Source organism: Entelurus aequoreus, linkage group LG23 (assembly GCF_033978785.1).
Source record: "Entelurus aequoreus isolate RoL-2023_Sb linkage group LG23, RoL_Eaeq_v1.1, whole genome shotgun sequence".
Taxonomy (NCBI): domain Eukaryota; kingdom Metazoa; phylum Chordata; class Actinopteri; order Syngnathiformes; family Syngnathidae; genus Entelurus; species Entelurus aequoreus.
The window spans coordinates 25,438,241-25,453,073 of NC_084753.1; the positions used below are offsets into that span (position 1 = coordinate 25,438,241).

At 38.3% G+C, this 14,833-nt stretch overlaps 1 protein-coding gene across 2 annotated transcripts in view; it reads left to right on the forward strand.

The window, feature by feature from the left end:
* smek1 (SMEK homolog 1, suppressor of mek1 (Dictyostelium)) overlaps nt 1–14,833 on the forward strand; it is a 54,787-nt gene that overhangs the window by 30,161 nt on the left and 9,793 nt on the right. The window contains exons 7-12 of one of the 2 annotated variants that reach the window (XM_062034826.1): nt 2,444–2,560; nt 12,220–12,351; nt 12,520–12,622; nt 12,711–12,869; nt 12,951–13,120; nt 14,326–14,468. In XM_062034826.1, coding sequence (XP_061890810.1) covers nt 2,444–2,560; nt 12,220–12,351; nt 12,520–12,622; nt 12,711–12,869; nt 12,951–13,120; nt 14,326–14,468 — 824 coding nt within the window. The remainder of the gene's footprint in view (nt 1–2,443; nt 2,561–12,219; nt 12,352–12,519; nt 12,623–12,710; nt 12,870–12,950; nt 13,121–14,325; nt 14,469–14,833) is intronic. The other variant, XM_062034828.1, reaches the window with a different exon arrangement.

Genomic DNA, 14,833 nt, shown 5'->3' on the forward strand with positions numbered 1-14,833 from the left:
AAGCAAACAAATGCTCCTAATTTAGCTGCTGACGTATGCAGTAGCATTGTCATTTTGCATTCTATTATTTTGTCAACATTATAAAGGACAAGCTGTAAAAATGTATTATTTCTACTAGTTCATTTACTGTTAATATCGGGTTATTTTCTATTTCAACATGTTCTATCTACACTTCTGTTAAAATGTAATAATCACTAATTTTTCTTCACATTAGTTTTGGATAATACCACAAATTTGGGTATCAATCCGATACCAAGTCGTTACAATATTCATTGGTCATATTCAAAGTCCTCATGTATCCAGGGAAGTATTTCCTGAGTTGATAAACATAATATAAATTAAAAAAAATATATATATATTTTGTGATGCGAAAAAATATCGATGTAATCATAGAAGTATCGACTAGATACACTCCTGTACTTGGTATCATTACAGTGGATGTCAGGTGTAGATCCACCCATGGCGTTTGTTTACATTGTGACGCCGGTGAGCTACGGTGTGTAGTGAAGCATGTTTAGCTATTCCTCGTCCTGCAGGAATGATACTTGTAAGAAACTTACTTTATTTGTCGCCATGGAGGCGAGGATTAGTGATTTAGAAGTAGCTAAAACACTGCCGACTGCGGATGGACTTGAGCCGCTAGCTAGCTAGCTAGCCATGTCTTAAAGCACCTCTTCCTGAGATCGTTTCAGTGTTATAACTTCACCTTTATCGTCAGTTTTTAAGCCAAAATGTGTCCATTCTCCCTTTTCTGTCGACCCACTGTGTCTACTTGTAAGTACTCTGTGATTGTGCGCTGCCGAACATGCTCCTCTGCTCGCAAAACCAGCAATGTAATGACATGACGACAGGGGACCGGGGGTGTGGATGACCGATACTTTTTAGAGGCGATATAGTACCGAATGTGATTCATCAGTAATTCGGTACTATGCTAGTACCGGTATATCGTACAACCCTAGTATCTATCGTAGCAAAACACATTGCCTTGTGACAGCATGCTACGTTATTAGCCGTAAGTTAACTCCTGCGTCACCAGCTGAATGGCTTTTGAATTTTGAAATAAACAATCATATTGCAGTATCTGTAAAGTAGTAGCCCACATTTAATGTTTTGTTGGTACACAATTAGCTTGACAGTGTATGTAAATGTACTTGCAAACCTGACGTGTTGCATCTATCATGATCGATATCATAGTGACTCACTCGATGGACCGCTTGGTCAAGCTGACGTTTTTTTCCAGTTGAATTTTAGGTAAGCACGCCATTTATTTAAAGTTCCACATTTGCAGCGTTATGTTACTCACTCTTTCGGCTTCCGCCTGCACCAACGTTTTGCGCTCTCTTAGTGCTCACTTCTATAAACAGCAGTTCATCCTCCGTATACTCAAGTTCAAAAAGATAAAGTTATAAATCTTAATTTGTCCAAAAATAGCCGTCTTCGTCGTCTATTACCAAGTCTGCCATGATTAGAACACGCAAGCCTGTGTTTCCGAAAGTACAAACATATGCGTGTTCGTACTTTCGGAAACACACGTTTGCTAACGGAAGTGCGTTGCTATGGGAACAGAAATAAATGCGCTGAGTAAATGAGATCCATTGATGCTCAAAATGACCAAAATATGGTAAACATTATACATGTTACATATTGTTATGAACATGTCTGTTACTACATTATACATATACTTGCTGTGTGTGTACACTACCGTTCAAAAGTTTGGGGTCACATTGAAATCTCCTTATTTTTGAAGGAAAAGCACTGTACTTTTCAATGAAGATAACTTTAAACTAGTCTTAACTTTAAAGAAATACACTCTATACATTGCTAATGTGGTAAATGACTATTCTAGCTGCAAATGTCTGGTTTTTGGTTCAATATCTACATAGGTGTATAGAGGCCCATTTCCAGCAACTATCACTCCAGTGTTCTAATGGTACAATGTGTTTGCTCATTGGCTCAGAAGGCTAATTGATGATTAGAAAACCCTTGTGCAATCATGTTCACACATCTGAAAACAGTTTAGCTCGTTACAGAAGCTACAAAACTGACCTTCCTTTGAGCAGATTGAGTTTCTGGAGCATCACATTTGTGGGGTCAATTAAACGCTCAAAATGGCCAGAAAAAGAGATCTCTCATCTGAAACTCGACAGTCTATTCTTGTTCTTAGAAATGAATGCTATTCCACAAAATTGTTTGGGTGACCCCAAACTTTTGAACGGTAGTGTATACAAAACGTTGATGGAGGGTTTTGAACTCTACAACAGTGACTCCCATTAGCCGCATATTGCAAGCATTTTAATCATCTGTAGAATCTTATTAAAAAAAGGCGTGTGTTAATGTCTCTCATAATAATTGTGATCAATAGGAAAAATTCCAAATAAAAGTGCAGTTCCTCTTTAACAGAAATTCCTTATTTATGTGATACGACCCACTTCTTGTGAAACAGGGAATGGATGATGTCCAAGTGCGAGGGGCTGCCACAGATATCTTCTCTTATCTGGTGGAGTACAACCCTTCCATGGTACGAGAGTTTGTCATGCAGGAGCCTCAGCAAAATGACGACGTGAGTACTTGGAGAATGCAACTTCCTGTCAGTTCTATGTGCCGTTCTGTGTAATTGTTCTAAACTACAGTGGAACCTCCAAGATTCTGTCCCTCCACTTTTTTTTCCACCGTTCCATGGTCAAATTGTTGTCATTGTATAAAACTTTTAGAAACATTTTTAGTTTCATTTTAACACTATGAGTGTAAAAATACCCAACAGCTTGTGTGATGTGTAGGGCTGTCATCGACGAAGGATTCTCTTCGTCGGATTCTCTTCGTCGAGTCCGATTCGTTAGATTTTGACGATCGTCAACTATCAGTCGAATAAATGGCGTTCTTTTAAAAAGAAATAAACATGAAATGATATGTTGTAGTGCAGAGGTGTCAAAGTCGTTTTATCTGAGGGCCACATTGCAGTTATGTTTGGCCCCATAGGGCCGCTTTTAACAACAGTATTATTACACAATTTAACGCATGTTATTAGTAGATTTTAAAAAATGGTAAATTGCAATAATCTCACCTCAAAGTTGAGTGTATATTACTGTAAATAGAAAAACATTTCTGCTTTTTTATGGTTAAAAAAAGGCAGCTCATTTGCCAGAATTGTACTGTAAAATTTACATTAGTTTTTTTTACTGTAAATAAAAAAACCTGCAATTTTACAGTAAGATGTTGGCACCTGAGCTGCCAGTGTTGTTTTTGTTTAGTTTTTCACTGCAAATGAACACTGCTGATTTTTCGGTGTATTACTGTAAATGCCAAAACGGCACCACAGTTTATTACAGTAAAAAAAGTACTGTTTTTTTCATTTAGAGAGAAAGGCTGTAAAAAAACACAGTAAATTTCCAAAAAAAAATTCCATGGAATCTACTGCTACTTCTACATTGCACATTTGATGGATAACTTGCTTTGAAATAATTATTTTTAGTATTTATTTCTATTTAAAAAATGGTTTCAATGTTTGATGATATATTTTTGCATAATTAGACAATATTTAGGTTAACATCATTTGTGATTACATGGATTTTTTTTCTCCCAGAATAGAAAGAAAGAATACATTTAGTAACAAAAGTTACAGTACTTCATTGATACATACTATTTCCAGGCTTTTGAGGGCCAAATAAAATTAAGTGGTGGGCCACATCTAGCCCTTGGGCCTTGAATTTGACACCTGTGTTCTAGTGTATACTTACTGGTCACTATGTGTCAGTACTATCGCACTTATATGTGAATATTCCAAAGTTAGTTCAAGGTACTTATGAAAGGTACACAGTCTTACATCAAAGTGAACAAAGCAAAGATTTTTCCACCTCAAAAAAAGGCTAAGCCACAGTTTAGTGAGGTCTTCGGCTGTTGCCCGGCACCAGGAGGACGTCAAACTTGACTAAATTGAGCGAGTAAAAGTTGTAACAAAGTTTCCATATGGGAACCTGCAAAAGGATCATTACCCTTTTCATGAGGAGAGCTTCACTTGTGGTGCGTCCCGGCGCCTGCGCCATGTCCATTTTCCGTAAAGTTTGACTCTGGTATATGATCGAATTCAGCCGGCTAAAGAAAGATGATGGCACTGCCAGCTTTGTGTCTGACAGCATGGCGTCTTAACAAGCCTCGATCTTGTCCCCAATATAGAAAACATCTTTCCAACACTATAAGTAAAATATTCTTGTTTGCAGACAAATATATTTTATATCGTAAGAGATGTGGGAGTCCAAAACACACCAGCTGATTTTAGAGATGTGACATCACACCTTTGAGAAAAGCTGAAGGGAAATTGTAAGCAGGTAATATTTATGTTATAACATTCTCCAAAAACTGTTCAGCTGCATACAATATTGTTGTTCTGATATTTAAACAGGCATGTGATTTTTCCGTCTAAAGTCGGAATTCCGTCTTTTTTAATCTTGGGGAAAAAAAATAATTATCTCCCGTTTTTCCGTTTTTTTTCCGACCCTAAATCAAGATTCGAGACGTAGTTCATATTACGCCGTAGTTGATTGGTCGATATGTTCCTTGTGACCAATCAGGACATCTGTTATGAATGATGACGTTAATAACGTCATCATTCATAATGGTTATTACGGCCATTTTCCATATGTAAACGATGTCGGTTCTCGAGAGAAAGGATGCTTTACGAGTAAAAGAAATTGATAAACATGTCAAAAATAAGTTTCGATGGGACTGGATGGAAAGGGGAATCACTGATACTGTTGGGAAGAAGAAAGTTACGACTTTGTTCGGTGATTTTATTCGGAAAATCGATCGTCCCGGAAAGGTTTTGTGCACGTGGTGTCATGATAATATTGACTATGGATCACGAGGTTTCAAGGCTTTGGAAGTACATGCGAAACGCCAAAAACATATGAAACAACTTGAAGCAAGGAAAACAAACTTTTCACTAGCTGGTACTTTTGGATGTCAACCGAAAGTGAGCAAACCTTACGGACTTCATCTTTTGTTTACATCGACAACTGCCGTAGACATCGAGAGGGAAGATCCACCCACTTCAGTTGCAGACAGGGTTGTTAATAATGAGGTAAGCTAAAAAATATTTGCTTGCGAAATACGCATGTTTGTTTTAAATATTAACCAATTATTGCTTAGCGAAATATAAATGGGTTTTTCTAAAAATAAAAAGCCACGTGAAAATATATTATGAAATTACAGAAATTCAAAGAGTCGCATTATTGATTCCAGTTAACAATTTATATTAAATACATTTGCATATAATACTATTTTGTAATATTAAGTTCTTATGTAGTCTGTTGAAACTATTGTCAGTGGTGTAACAATCTTGAAGGTAAATATTTTCACACTTGTTTCATGCAATATGTCAGTGTCCTCACATTATTATTATTTCCTATTTTCAAATATGAGTAAACAATACTAAACATGTTTAATTATTTTCATAAATGTATATCCTATTTTGGTGAAAAGAATGAAATGTTTACATTACATGAACTGAAGTAATGTGGTAATACTGTAAATAAACTGTAGATAATAACACTGATCAATGTGACACCTGTGGATGTGAAATGAACACAAGATGTAAATTATAGTGACTAAATACTGTTGGGACTGAACCATATACAGTGATTCATTAGGATAATTGGGTTATGTATGTTCTATTAATGATGTTTTCATGTCTTTAAACACTAAAATATTTTCTTCAAATGGTGCTGTCTTTGTTAATTTTAGCATGTTAAATTGGTGAAAAACCAGGAGCTTCGGGGAGCCTTCGTCCCCCAGACCCCCGGAAGTTTTTTCAGTCTTTTTCATTGTGGTCAAATCACATGCCTGTTTAAAGAAGGCAACATAATCAGTTTATCCTCTCAACACACCCGTACACATGGCCCCAGCAGGTATTAAATCGAAGGGGTTTGATATCAGACAATTTGAATGCGAGGTTGATCGTCGAATGGGACTGTTGAATCGAATCTTTGACCATTTGAAGACACCTTAAATCAGTGCTCAATTATTTTCTGTAAAGCCCCCCCTTGGTAGCAGAAAATATTTTGCGTGTCCTGCGCCCACTCTTCACCGTGACTATAAATATTGTAATTTGTCTATGCCAGGCCTGGGCAATTATTTTGACTCCGGGGCCAAATTTAGACAAAAAAATGTGTCTATTTTTAGGAATACTAATACAAAACCACACAATAATGTCTGATGGAATGCTAAAAACGTTATGACATGACAGACCACCTTAAAAAACAGAACGGAATTAAACATTTTTTTTTACTGAATGAGACACTCAGAATGTACATGGAAAATAAAAAATGTGGGATTTACAATATTAACTATGAATGATAAAACACTGAATATTGACAACATATGAACGTCACACACCCTCTCGATCGACATATTTTACAATCAAGTCAAACGCAACAAAAATTCAACAAACACAGCAAAATATTAACGCGAAGGGTAAATTAAAAACCCCTCTACAATCTGATACATCTGATATATCACTAAGCTTTAGAACTTTGTTGTAAAAATCTCTTTCCGCCTCTGTCCCTGACACCCGCATTTCAGGCTGGGCGCTCTGAAAACACTCTGTGTAAACGCACCCCACCCACACTGCAAGGTACCTCGTCTGAGCTGCTGTGAATTAGATTACCATAGTAACTAATTAGATTACCATAGTAACTAGTATATCATGCCAAAGTGCAGATTCCAACCATTTAAATACTTAATATAGTTCAAGACTTAGGGTCATTAGAAAACATCACTGCACATCATAATGGCAGCTACAGTTTCCATCTTAAAGATCTAAAAAAAAAAAATTGGGAATGTTTGGTGGGCCAGATTGAAAAGCTTAACGCTCCACATGTGGCCCCTTTCGCCTTAATTTTCCCAGGTCTAGTCTATATTACTGTTAACTATACCTCTGCATAACATTGTAAGCTTATTAACTTTAAAGGAAACAACCCACCGGTCTTTCCTCGTCTCCCACCGTGGTTACAGTGAAGCCAAGTGCTTCTTACGCTTTATCATATTTTGTTACGGCAAAAAAAGCATGTTCCCTGGCGTGGCCTGCCCTACTATTTGAAGACTGCCTTAATTAAACATCAGTGGTGTTCAATGTTGCAATAAAAACAGCTGATAATTAAACACAGTGCTACCTAAGTTTCGTACACCCCATTGTTTAGGGAATCGGTTTTCGACAAACATTTTCGCAGAAATTGTGCACCAGTTTTTGTGTAATGTATGCTAGGGCTGGCCGATATATCGAGTTTGTAAGATGTATTGATATATTTTTAAACAAGATATGAATTAAGAAAATATCGATATAAGTTTATTTCACGTTAAAATGACCAAACACCGCTTATTAGTTGTGTTCCTTGTTCTCCCCCGTTCCTCACTCCCTCTCAACACTTTATGGGCTACTAAACCCCTCCCCTTCCTCCTTCCAAGACGTGCTTGCACATATAAGAACATCCATGATTGGTTGGTTGTTTACAATGATGAGTCACGATTGGTTGAGATTAGGACAAAACATTAGTGACAGGCCAATCAGAGGCAAGATAGGGCGAGTCATGGAACCAGGAAGGGAAATCACAACAGACATCCCAAATGACGATGAGAGAGTCGTAGAAGAGAAGAGGGAATATTCAAGTGGGCTATTTATATATTTAAAAAACTAGTGGAAGATGGCAGAGGGAATCTTTTAGAGATGTAGACGACGTCCAGGAAACCAACAATGCGTCTACTTGGCCACATATGGACAAATGTATGCATCTGGATAAAACATTAATTTGAGTTGTTTACCATGTAAGCCAGGGGTGGGCAATTAATTTTTACCGGGGGCCGCATGAGCACTGCTGGAGGGCCACATCGACAATATTTCAATTACATTTTGCTCAATATTATTTTTGATATACCGTAAGATAAATAATATAAATAATAATAATAATTTCATTTAACCTAACTTAACTTTTTACAAAAGCAGATTGCTTTTGATGGTTTTATTTTTAACACTGTCTGACACAACACTTCCTGATGTATAATACAATGCAAAAATGTCCATTTCAGCACAGGGTTCATTTCTGTCAGTTTATCCTGCATTATCCAACATTTTTCCCCGTCAGATTTGTACAACCATCTGTTGTTAAAAATCGTTTTTAATCATATTTATTTTATATTGGTTTTTATATTGGTTTTATATGTATTTGTTTTTGGTTTTTATTCAGTCATTGGTGGCGCTAAGGATTATATTTGAATATTGTTTTTAATATTGTTGTGCAGCACTTTGGAAACATTTTGTTGTTTAAATGTGCTATATAAATAAAGTGGATTGGATTGTCACACCTGCCAGCTTGTCCCATTTCAGTCCTAACATGTCCAAACACACATTTACCTATGTGAACAAGTCATTACCTGTGGTTGTCTCTTTAATTGACTGCATGGCTGCCAGGTCTTCCGTGATTTGAAAGTCTGCAGTTATCCCACGTAAGAAGATGAGCAGCTGGGCGGTGTTACGTACATCGCAGCTCTCATCCAAAGCCAGCGAAAAACAGTCAAAGTCTCCGGGCATATCAGCGCAACAGAGTCCAATAAGCACTGCTTAATAAACTCTCCGTCAGAAAACGCCTTACTTTTTCTGGCGATTTTGTGAGAAATGACGAAACTTGTCCTGACGGCTGCATCTCTGGGGGTGTGAAATTTGGCAAAAAGTCCTTGTTGGGTTTGCAGTTTTACCATCAACGCATCAGCCTCCCTTGCGCGCGCTTCATCAGACAGATTCCAGTATTTTTCCTCGTGCTTCGTCGTGTAGTGGTGATTCAAATGATATTCTTTAAACACAGCAACATGTGTACCACAAATTAAGCACACAGCTTTAACTTTAATTTCTGTAAAGAAATACTTGGCAGCAATATTCCCTCTAATTGTTCATGTGTCTGAGCAAACACAAAAACTCCCTGAGCATTCAGTGGAGCACATGTGAGCAACATCACACGTGGCAATACCAGCAGCACACTTGTCTCAAACCAATCTTTTATAATAACACTCAAATGAGAGGAGTCATTTTCATGAGATTATTTTCTAATATTAGAGTTTTGGCCCACTTGTAATGAAAATAAAAGAAATCTTGTTTTTCATAAGCTATGGATTAGTATTGTACAATATGTCTGGGTGGGGGTCCTGCTTTGGAAATCATTTGTACCCCTTTCAGAGATCACATTTAGTTCCCCTTAAACATCCTCATGTTGCACAATGAAATGTAAGCATAGGATGAAGTGTGCATTCCTGTAACTTTCTCTAGTAACAGCATTCCATGATTAATATCAATAAATTAACATTAATAATAAATGACAGTAAAATAAGCACACGTATGACTGAGGAGTCATAGTGTAACTTTGTGTGGTGTTTGAGTTGTCCGACTTTTTGTGTGGCCATAAACGCACCAGTGGCTTAGTGGTATGCGTGTTGGTGACAGATGACAAGTTGGTTTTGGCCTGGTTTGTACGGCAGAAAATGACTAGTTTTTCGAGATAGAAGTTTTTTACTCATGTTTTTGGTGTGGTTATGGCCGAATATAAACAGTTTTGCTCAATAAAGTGATCAATATAATTCCTGTCCTCGAAGCATCTCGATAGACGTTACAATAATTGAACGGTGTTCAATTGAACGGTGTTGACGAACACCTTTAGGGCCGCTTGTTGTCACTGTCACTCAGAGTTGCATTGCAAAATTACACAGAATAAATGTGTTTATTTTGTTTAGAATTCAGATGGGATTTGATTTGGTGCGCGGCATATATTTGCTGTGCGCAGAGGACGCTTGAGCAGTGCGCAATTGCGCAGGCGCGCACCTTAGAGGGAACGTTGGTTGGCAGTCCATGTCTTGTTGGAAACACGGCATTCGTCATCAACTTTTCTCTTTTTAGCGTCTCATCACTTGTCGCTGTGCACTTTCACTCACAGATTACACCCAGACATACGCCCATAAATAACACTTTTCAAAATAAAAGCAGCACAGTTGTATTGCACGCATGACATAGATGTTTTTTAAACTTTATTTTATAATTTGTGATTGCCGCTGTTCACATTCACTCACAATCACACACGAGCATACGTCCACACGGAAGTAATACAAATAACGCTTTTCAAAACAAAAGCAGCACCGTTGTATTGCACACTCCACATTGATACTTTTTAAAATTTATTTTGTAATTTATGATTGGCCTCACGCGGGCCGGACAGGGACGCACAAAGGGCCGGATGTGGCCCGCGGGCCGCATAATGCCCAGGTCTGATTCAAGCCCAAATCAAAACTGTTCTCGAGTTACCAGAAATGCTGCCAAAAAAGTCAAGTCACTTACTTGGCGCTGACCAGAACCGTGTGTGACAGTCCATTACATCGTCGACTGGGAATTAAAAAGTGCCTGCCTGCAAATGTATTATTTATTTGAGTTTGATACATGTTGTATTTTTTGCACAGCTATGTTGTTTATTTCACATAGAAATAATATTTTTCCATTTTATTTATGTTATGTAATTCTGTACTACTTAAACGGTTTCTTTTCTGTGCTCTTAAAACCCATCTTGACTAACTGGGTTAATAAAAGTGCCATTGACCGTTTACAGTACAGTTGTCATTCACTTCAATTTCACTGAACTTCGCTCAAAAATGAATATCTTTATATGTATACTTTCACCGAGTTTAAGTAAAAATATATTAAGATACACTTATACGTCCATATCGCCCAATTCTACTGTATACCAGGGGTGCCATAAACTAGTCAACGTTTTAATGGTTCTACTCTGAGGAGTCGGATTCGACTATCAACCTCACAGTTGAATCAGCAGCCATTAAACCCCCGTGAGTACCCCCGCGTACAGCAGATGTGTTGGGAACATGTTCCTAGATGGGGGAGGCGGTGCACGTCTGGACACGTCGACGTCAGACACGGAGCTTGCCGTGCCAGCGCACACCTTTATCGGGACAAAGTCGGAAGTTGGACACGGCTGCCTACAGGCCGCCTCAGCTCGGGCAGGAAGCTTCCCTCATTGCTTTCCTCTGGCAACGTGAACGATCCTTCCACAGGTTCATCTTTGGAAAGCTAGTTCGGGCTTACTTCCTAGATAAACAAGTTTAAATGTATTTTCGGCAATGCGCCAGAACTGATGCTGACCTTACTAAAGGACCTCACAAAACCATCCAATCCCTATCATGTTTATTTGTTTGAGACTTTTTATTTGAGGTGTAAAAAGTGCAAATGAGACCCAATTTTTGTTCTCTTTAATGAAAGATTGTAATCATTTCATAGACCTTTTTTTTACTTTTGGAGACTTACATTGTATAATTTCTGACACCTAGTGACCGGTGAAAAGTACTACATATCTTCACAATTGTCTAAAAAAAAAAAGACGCCATAGATCCATTGACAATGGGCAAAATCTAACAAATCAGATTTGACTCTAAAAATCATTATTCAAAGATAGCTCTACCGTTTACTATTGTTAAAGGGAACTACCCTTTTTCGTTTACAATCATTATGAGAGACAAGAAGACAAAAGTTTGTTTTTTTTTCATTCTAGGCTCATTCTAGGTGACTCACAATGCAGCTAATGGAGCAATTAATTCTACCTCTAAATCACTTTAAAAAGGCACTGAAAAACTGTCACCAATACTTAATTTACGTTCCGTAACCTGTATGATAACTAAACTGTAGTGACATTGTTATTGTAAGAGCGTACACTGAGGAACTTTTTCTATTGTAGTAACCATCGGCGGGCTTCGGTATTAGCCGTAAAAGCTAACTACGGCAAGAGATAAGCTAGCTTCTAGGATAAGACAAAACACGTTTGAGTTTGTAATGCACAACACTGCAATAAGACACCAATTTGTACGGACTGAAAAACATGAACAATCATATTACAGTAGCTGTAAAGTATTAGCCCTCATTTCTTGTTTTGTTTGTACACAGCCAAACATATATCATCTTTAAAATCCTAAAAAAAAGACGTGTGTTCCTGTCTTTTATAATGATTGTGAACGATGGGCAAAATTTCCAAAAGAAAGTGCAGTTTTTGTTTAATATTTTTCATTGTCTAAAACAGATGAATTGTTTTAATACGATTCAGCCTTTGTCAGACTTTTTGGAGCACAAACGGAGGTACCACTGTATGAAATGGTGACACAACTAATTGAAAAATCAATGTTTTGGCCTTCCAGGACATCCTTCTGATCAACCTCATCATAGAACACATGATCTGTGACACAGACCCAGAGTTAGGGGGGGCAGTGCAACTGATGGGTTTGCTCCGAACTCTGGTGGACCCAGAAAACATGCTTGCTACCGCAAATGTGAGTTTGCATGCTACACAACCACATTTGGTTTGGCACAAATTTCTGTGTATTTTAAGTCTTGCGTTGCAACTCCAGACTGAAAATTCCATGTCTTCTGGGGTTGTTGTCACATTATACTCATTTAGTGACTGTTGGTTACATCACATTGTCTTATTCTCTCTCCAGAAAACAGAAAAGACTGAGTTCCTCAGTTTCTTTTACAAGCACTGTATGCATGTCCTGTCAGCTCCACTACTGGCCAACACCGCAGAGGAAAAGCCCAGCAAAGGTACTGCATGTCTGGAGGAGTGTGGGCAAGTCAGATACGTATTTGTGTTAAATCAACAGCTAAACAAACTCATTCTATCTTCTCTTAGATGATTTCCAGACCTCACAGTTATTAGCCCTAATTTTGGAACTGCTGACATTCTGTGTCGAACATCACACCTATCACATAAAGAACTACATCATCAACAAGGATATTCTCAGGAGGGTACTGGTACTCACTGCCTCTCAGCATGCTTTTCTGGCACTATGTGAGTTTTGAGCTCCGACAACATAACACCCCAACGTGGTTGGCTTTTTCTTGTTCTCAAAGCCGGTTACTGTGTCACCAGGTGCTCTGCGCTTCATGCGGAGAATTATCGGCTTGAAGGACGAATTCTACAACCGCTACATTATGAGAAACTTTCTCTTTGAGCCTGTCGTTAAGGCTTTTCTCAAAAATGGATCGCGCTACAATCTCATGAACTCGGCCATCATTGAGATGTTTGAGTATGTCCGTGTGGTGAGTATTTTTCTATATCTTATCTTTTGTATTTCTTGGTGTGAGAAAACCAGAAGCTCACAACGAAACTCACCTGCAAAGCTTTCGTTCACAGCTACAGCCCTATATGTAATGTTTATATACCATTAGGGATGCAACCACTACCCGGTTTTACTATTAATCGTGATTAAAAACACAGTGATTATTTAATCGCAAAAGTTCCACTACACCACCGTGTGTTTAAATTATCCATACTTGCTATAAACAGACATTAGGCTGCTATGTTATTTTCGGCACAACCTGCACAGAAGGTCTGTTGTAACTGAAATACACAAGAAATAAGAAATTAATAAGTTGTCTAGCGTTCTCGAAATGGTGGTGCTGCGTTCAAAAAATAAGTTTTTTTGTGTTCAACTAATCAGCGTTCGACAGCACAGCCTGCCCCCGATACCTAGTTGGCAAAAACTCGACCAGGGTAGTTTTTGCTGGAAAAACACAGGGGAAACTGTCTGTAAAAGTTATTGCGGTGGAAAAGGGCCTAAAGTTGGGTGTAATGTAGTTCGCGTGGAGTCTGCGAAGCCTGTGTACGCAAAGCTCAAATTTACTGCCATGCTAAATCTGCTCTGCGCACTAGTGTCACACAAAACCCTGATAGGCATGTATTTTTTACATCGACCCACAAATCCTCAATCCACCAGTCGGCATTTTGCTACTACGGCATATCATAAAACCAACTTCAGGCCAATGATGAATGAAATGTTTTCCACGACTCACCTTTGAGACAATTTCAGACATTTGATGTGCTCAATCTCTGACTGGCAGCATTCAACACTTTGCTCGGAGCTGCCGGTAGGTAGCAAGTAATCCCAAAGCCACTCCCATCCTGTGTACGTTCGAGTCTGTAAGAACTTTAACTTCCATCACAGTCATTTGTAACCAGAGGACCAACAGTACTATCACATGCCTAACAAGCTGTACACCTAAATGCAGACTGATTGCTCAAGTGCAATGCAAACACACTTTCATTGATGCATATTAATGATTTCGGTGTTCTTCCCTCCCTCTCCTTCTGTTTCTTACTTATTTTCCCCTCTCCCTCCCACACACACACACACACACACACACATTCCTCCTTATGCACATCATTATCCTGCACTCCAAACTTCCTGTCTTCTTCCCTCTCCAACCTTCCCTGCCCTCCCCTCTTGTCTCTCCATTTTCCCTAGGAGGATGTAAAATCTCTCACTGCTCATATAATAGAGAATTACTGGAAAGCTCTGGAAGATGTGGACTATGTCCAGACTTTCAAGGGCCTCAAGCTGCGGTATGAACAGCAGCGGGAGAGACAAGATAACCCTAAACTGGACAGGTGAGTTATTCCTAGTACACGATATGGGGTTGTATGGCTTCCAATTAGAATATTCGTGTCACGTACAGTATATTTACTGCAGTAGGGATGGAACAAAAGGTCAACCAGACGGCTGAGGCTGTTGCATTTTAATAAATACAATATTTTCAGCACAATTTACTTGTATGGTGTTTGACTACCATGCAATAAGGGCTGGGCGAATAAACAATATTTATAAATATTGCAAAATAACTTTTCTTTAATAATAATAAGATACAATTTTGGTAGCAATAATCATTCCACATTCTAAAAAAAACCCAAGACTAACCTACTAAAGATGACTGCAGCAACATCAACACCGATCAACTCAAAAGTTACAAAACCCA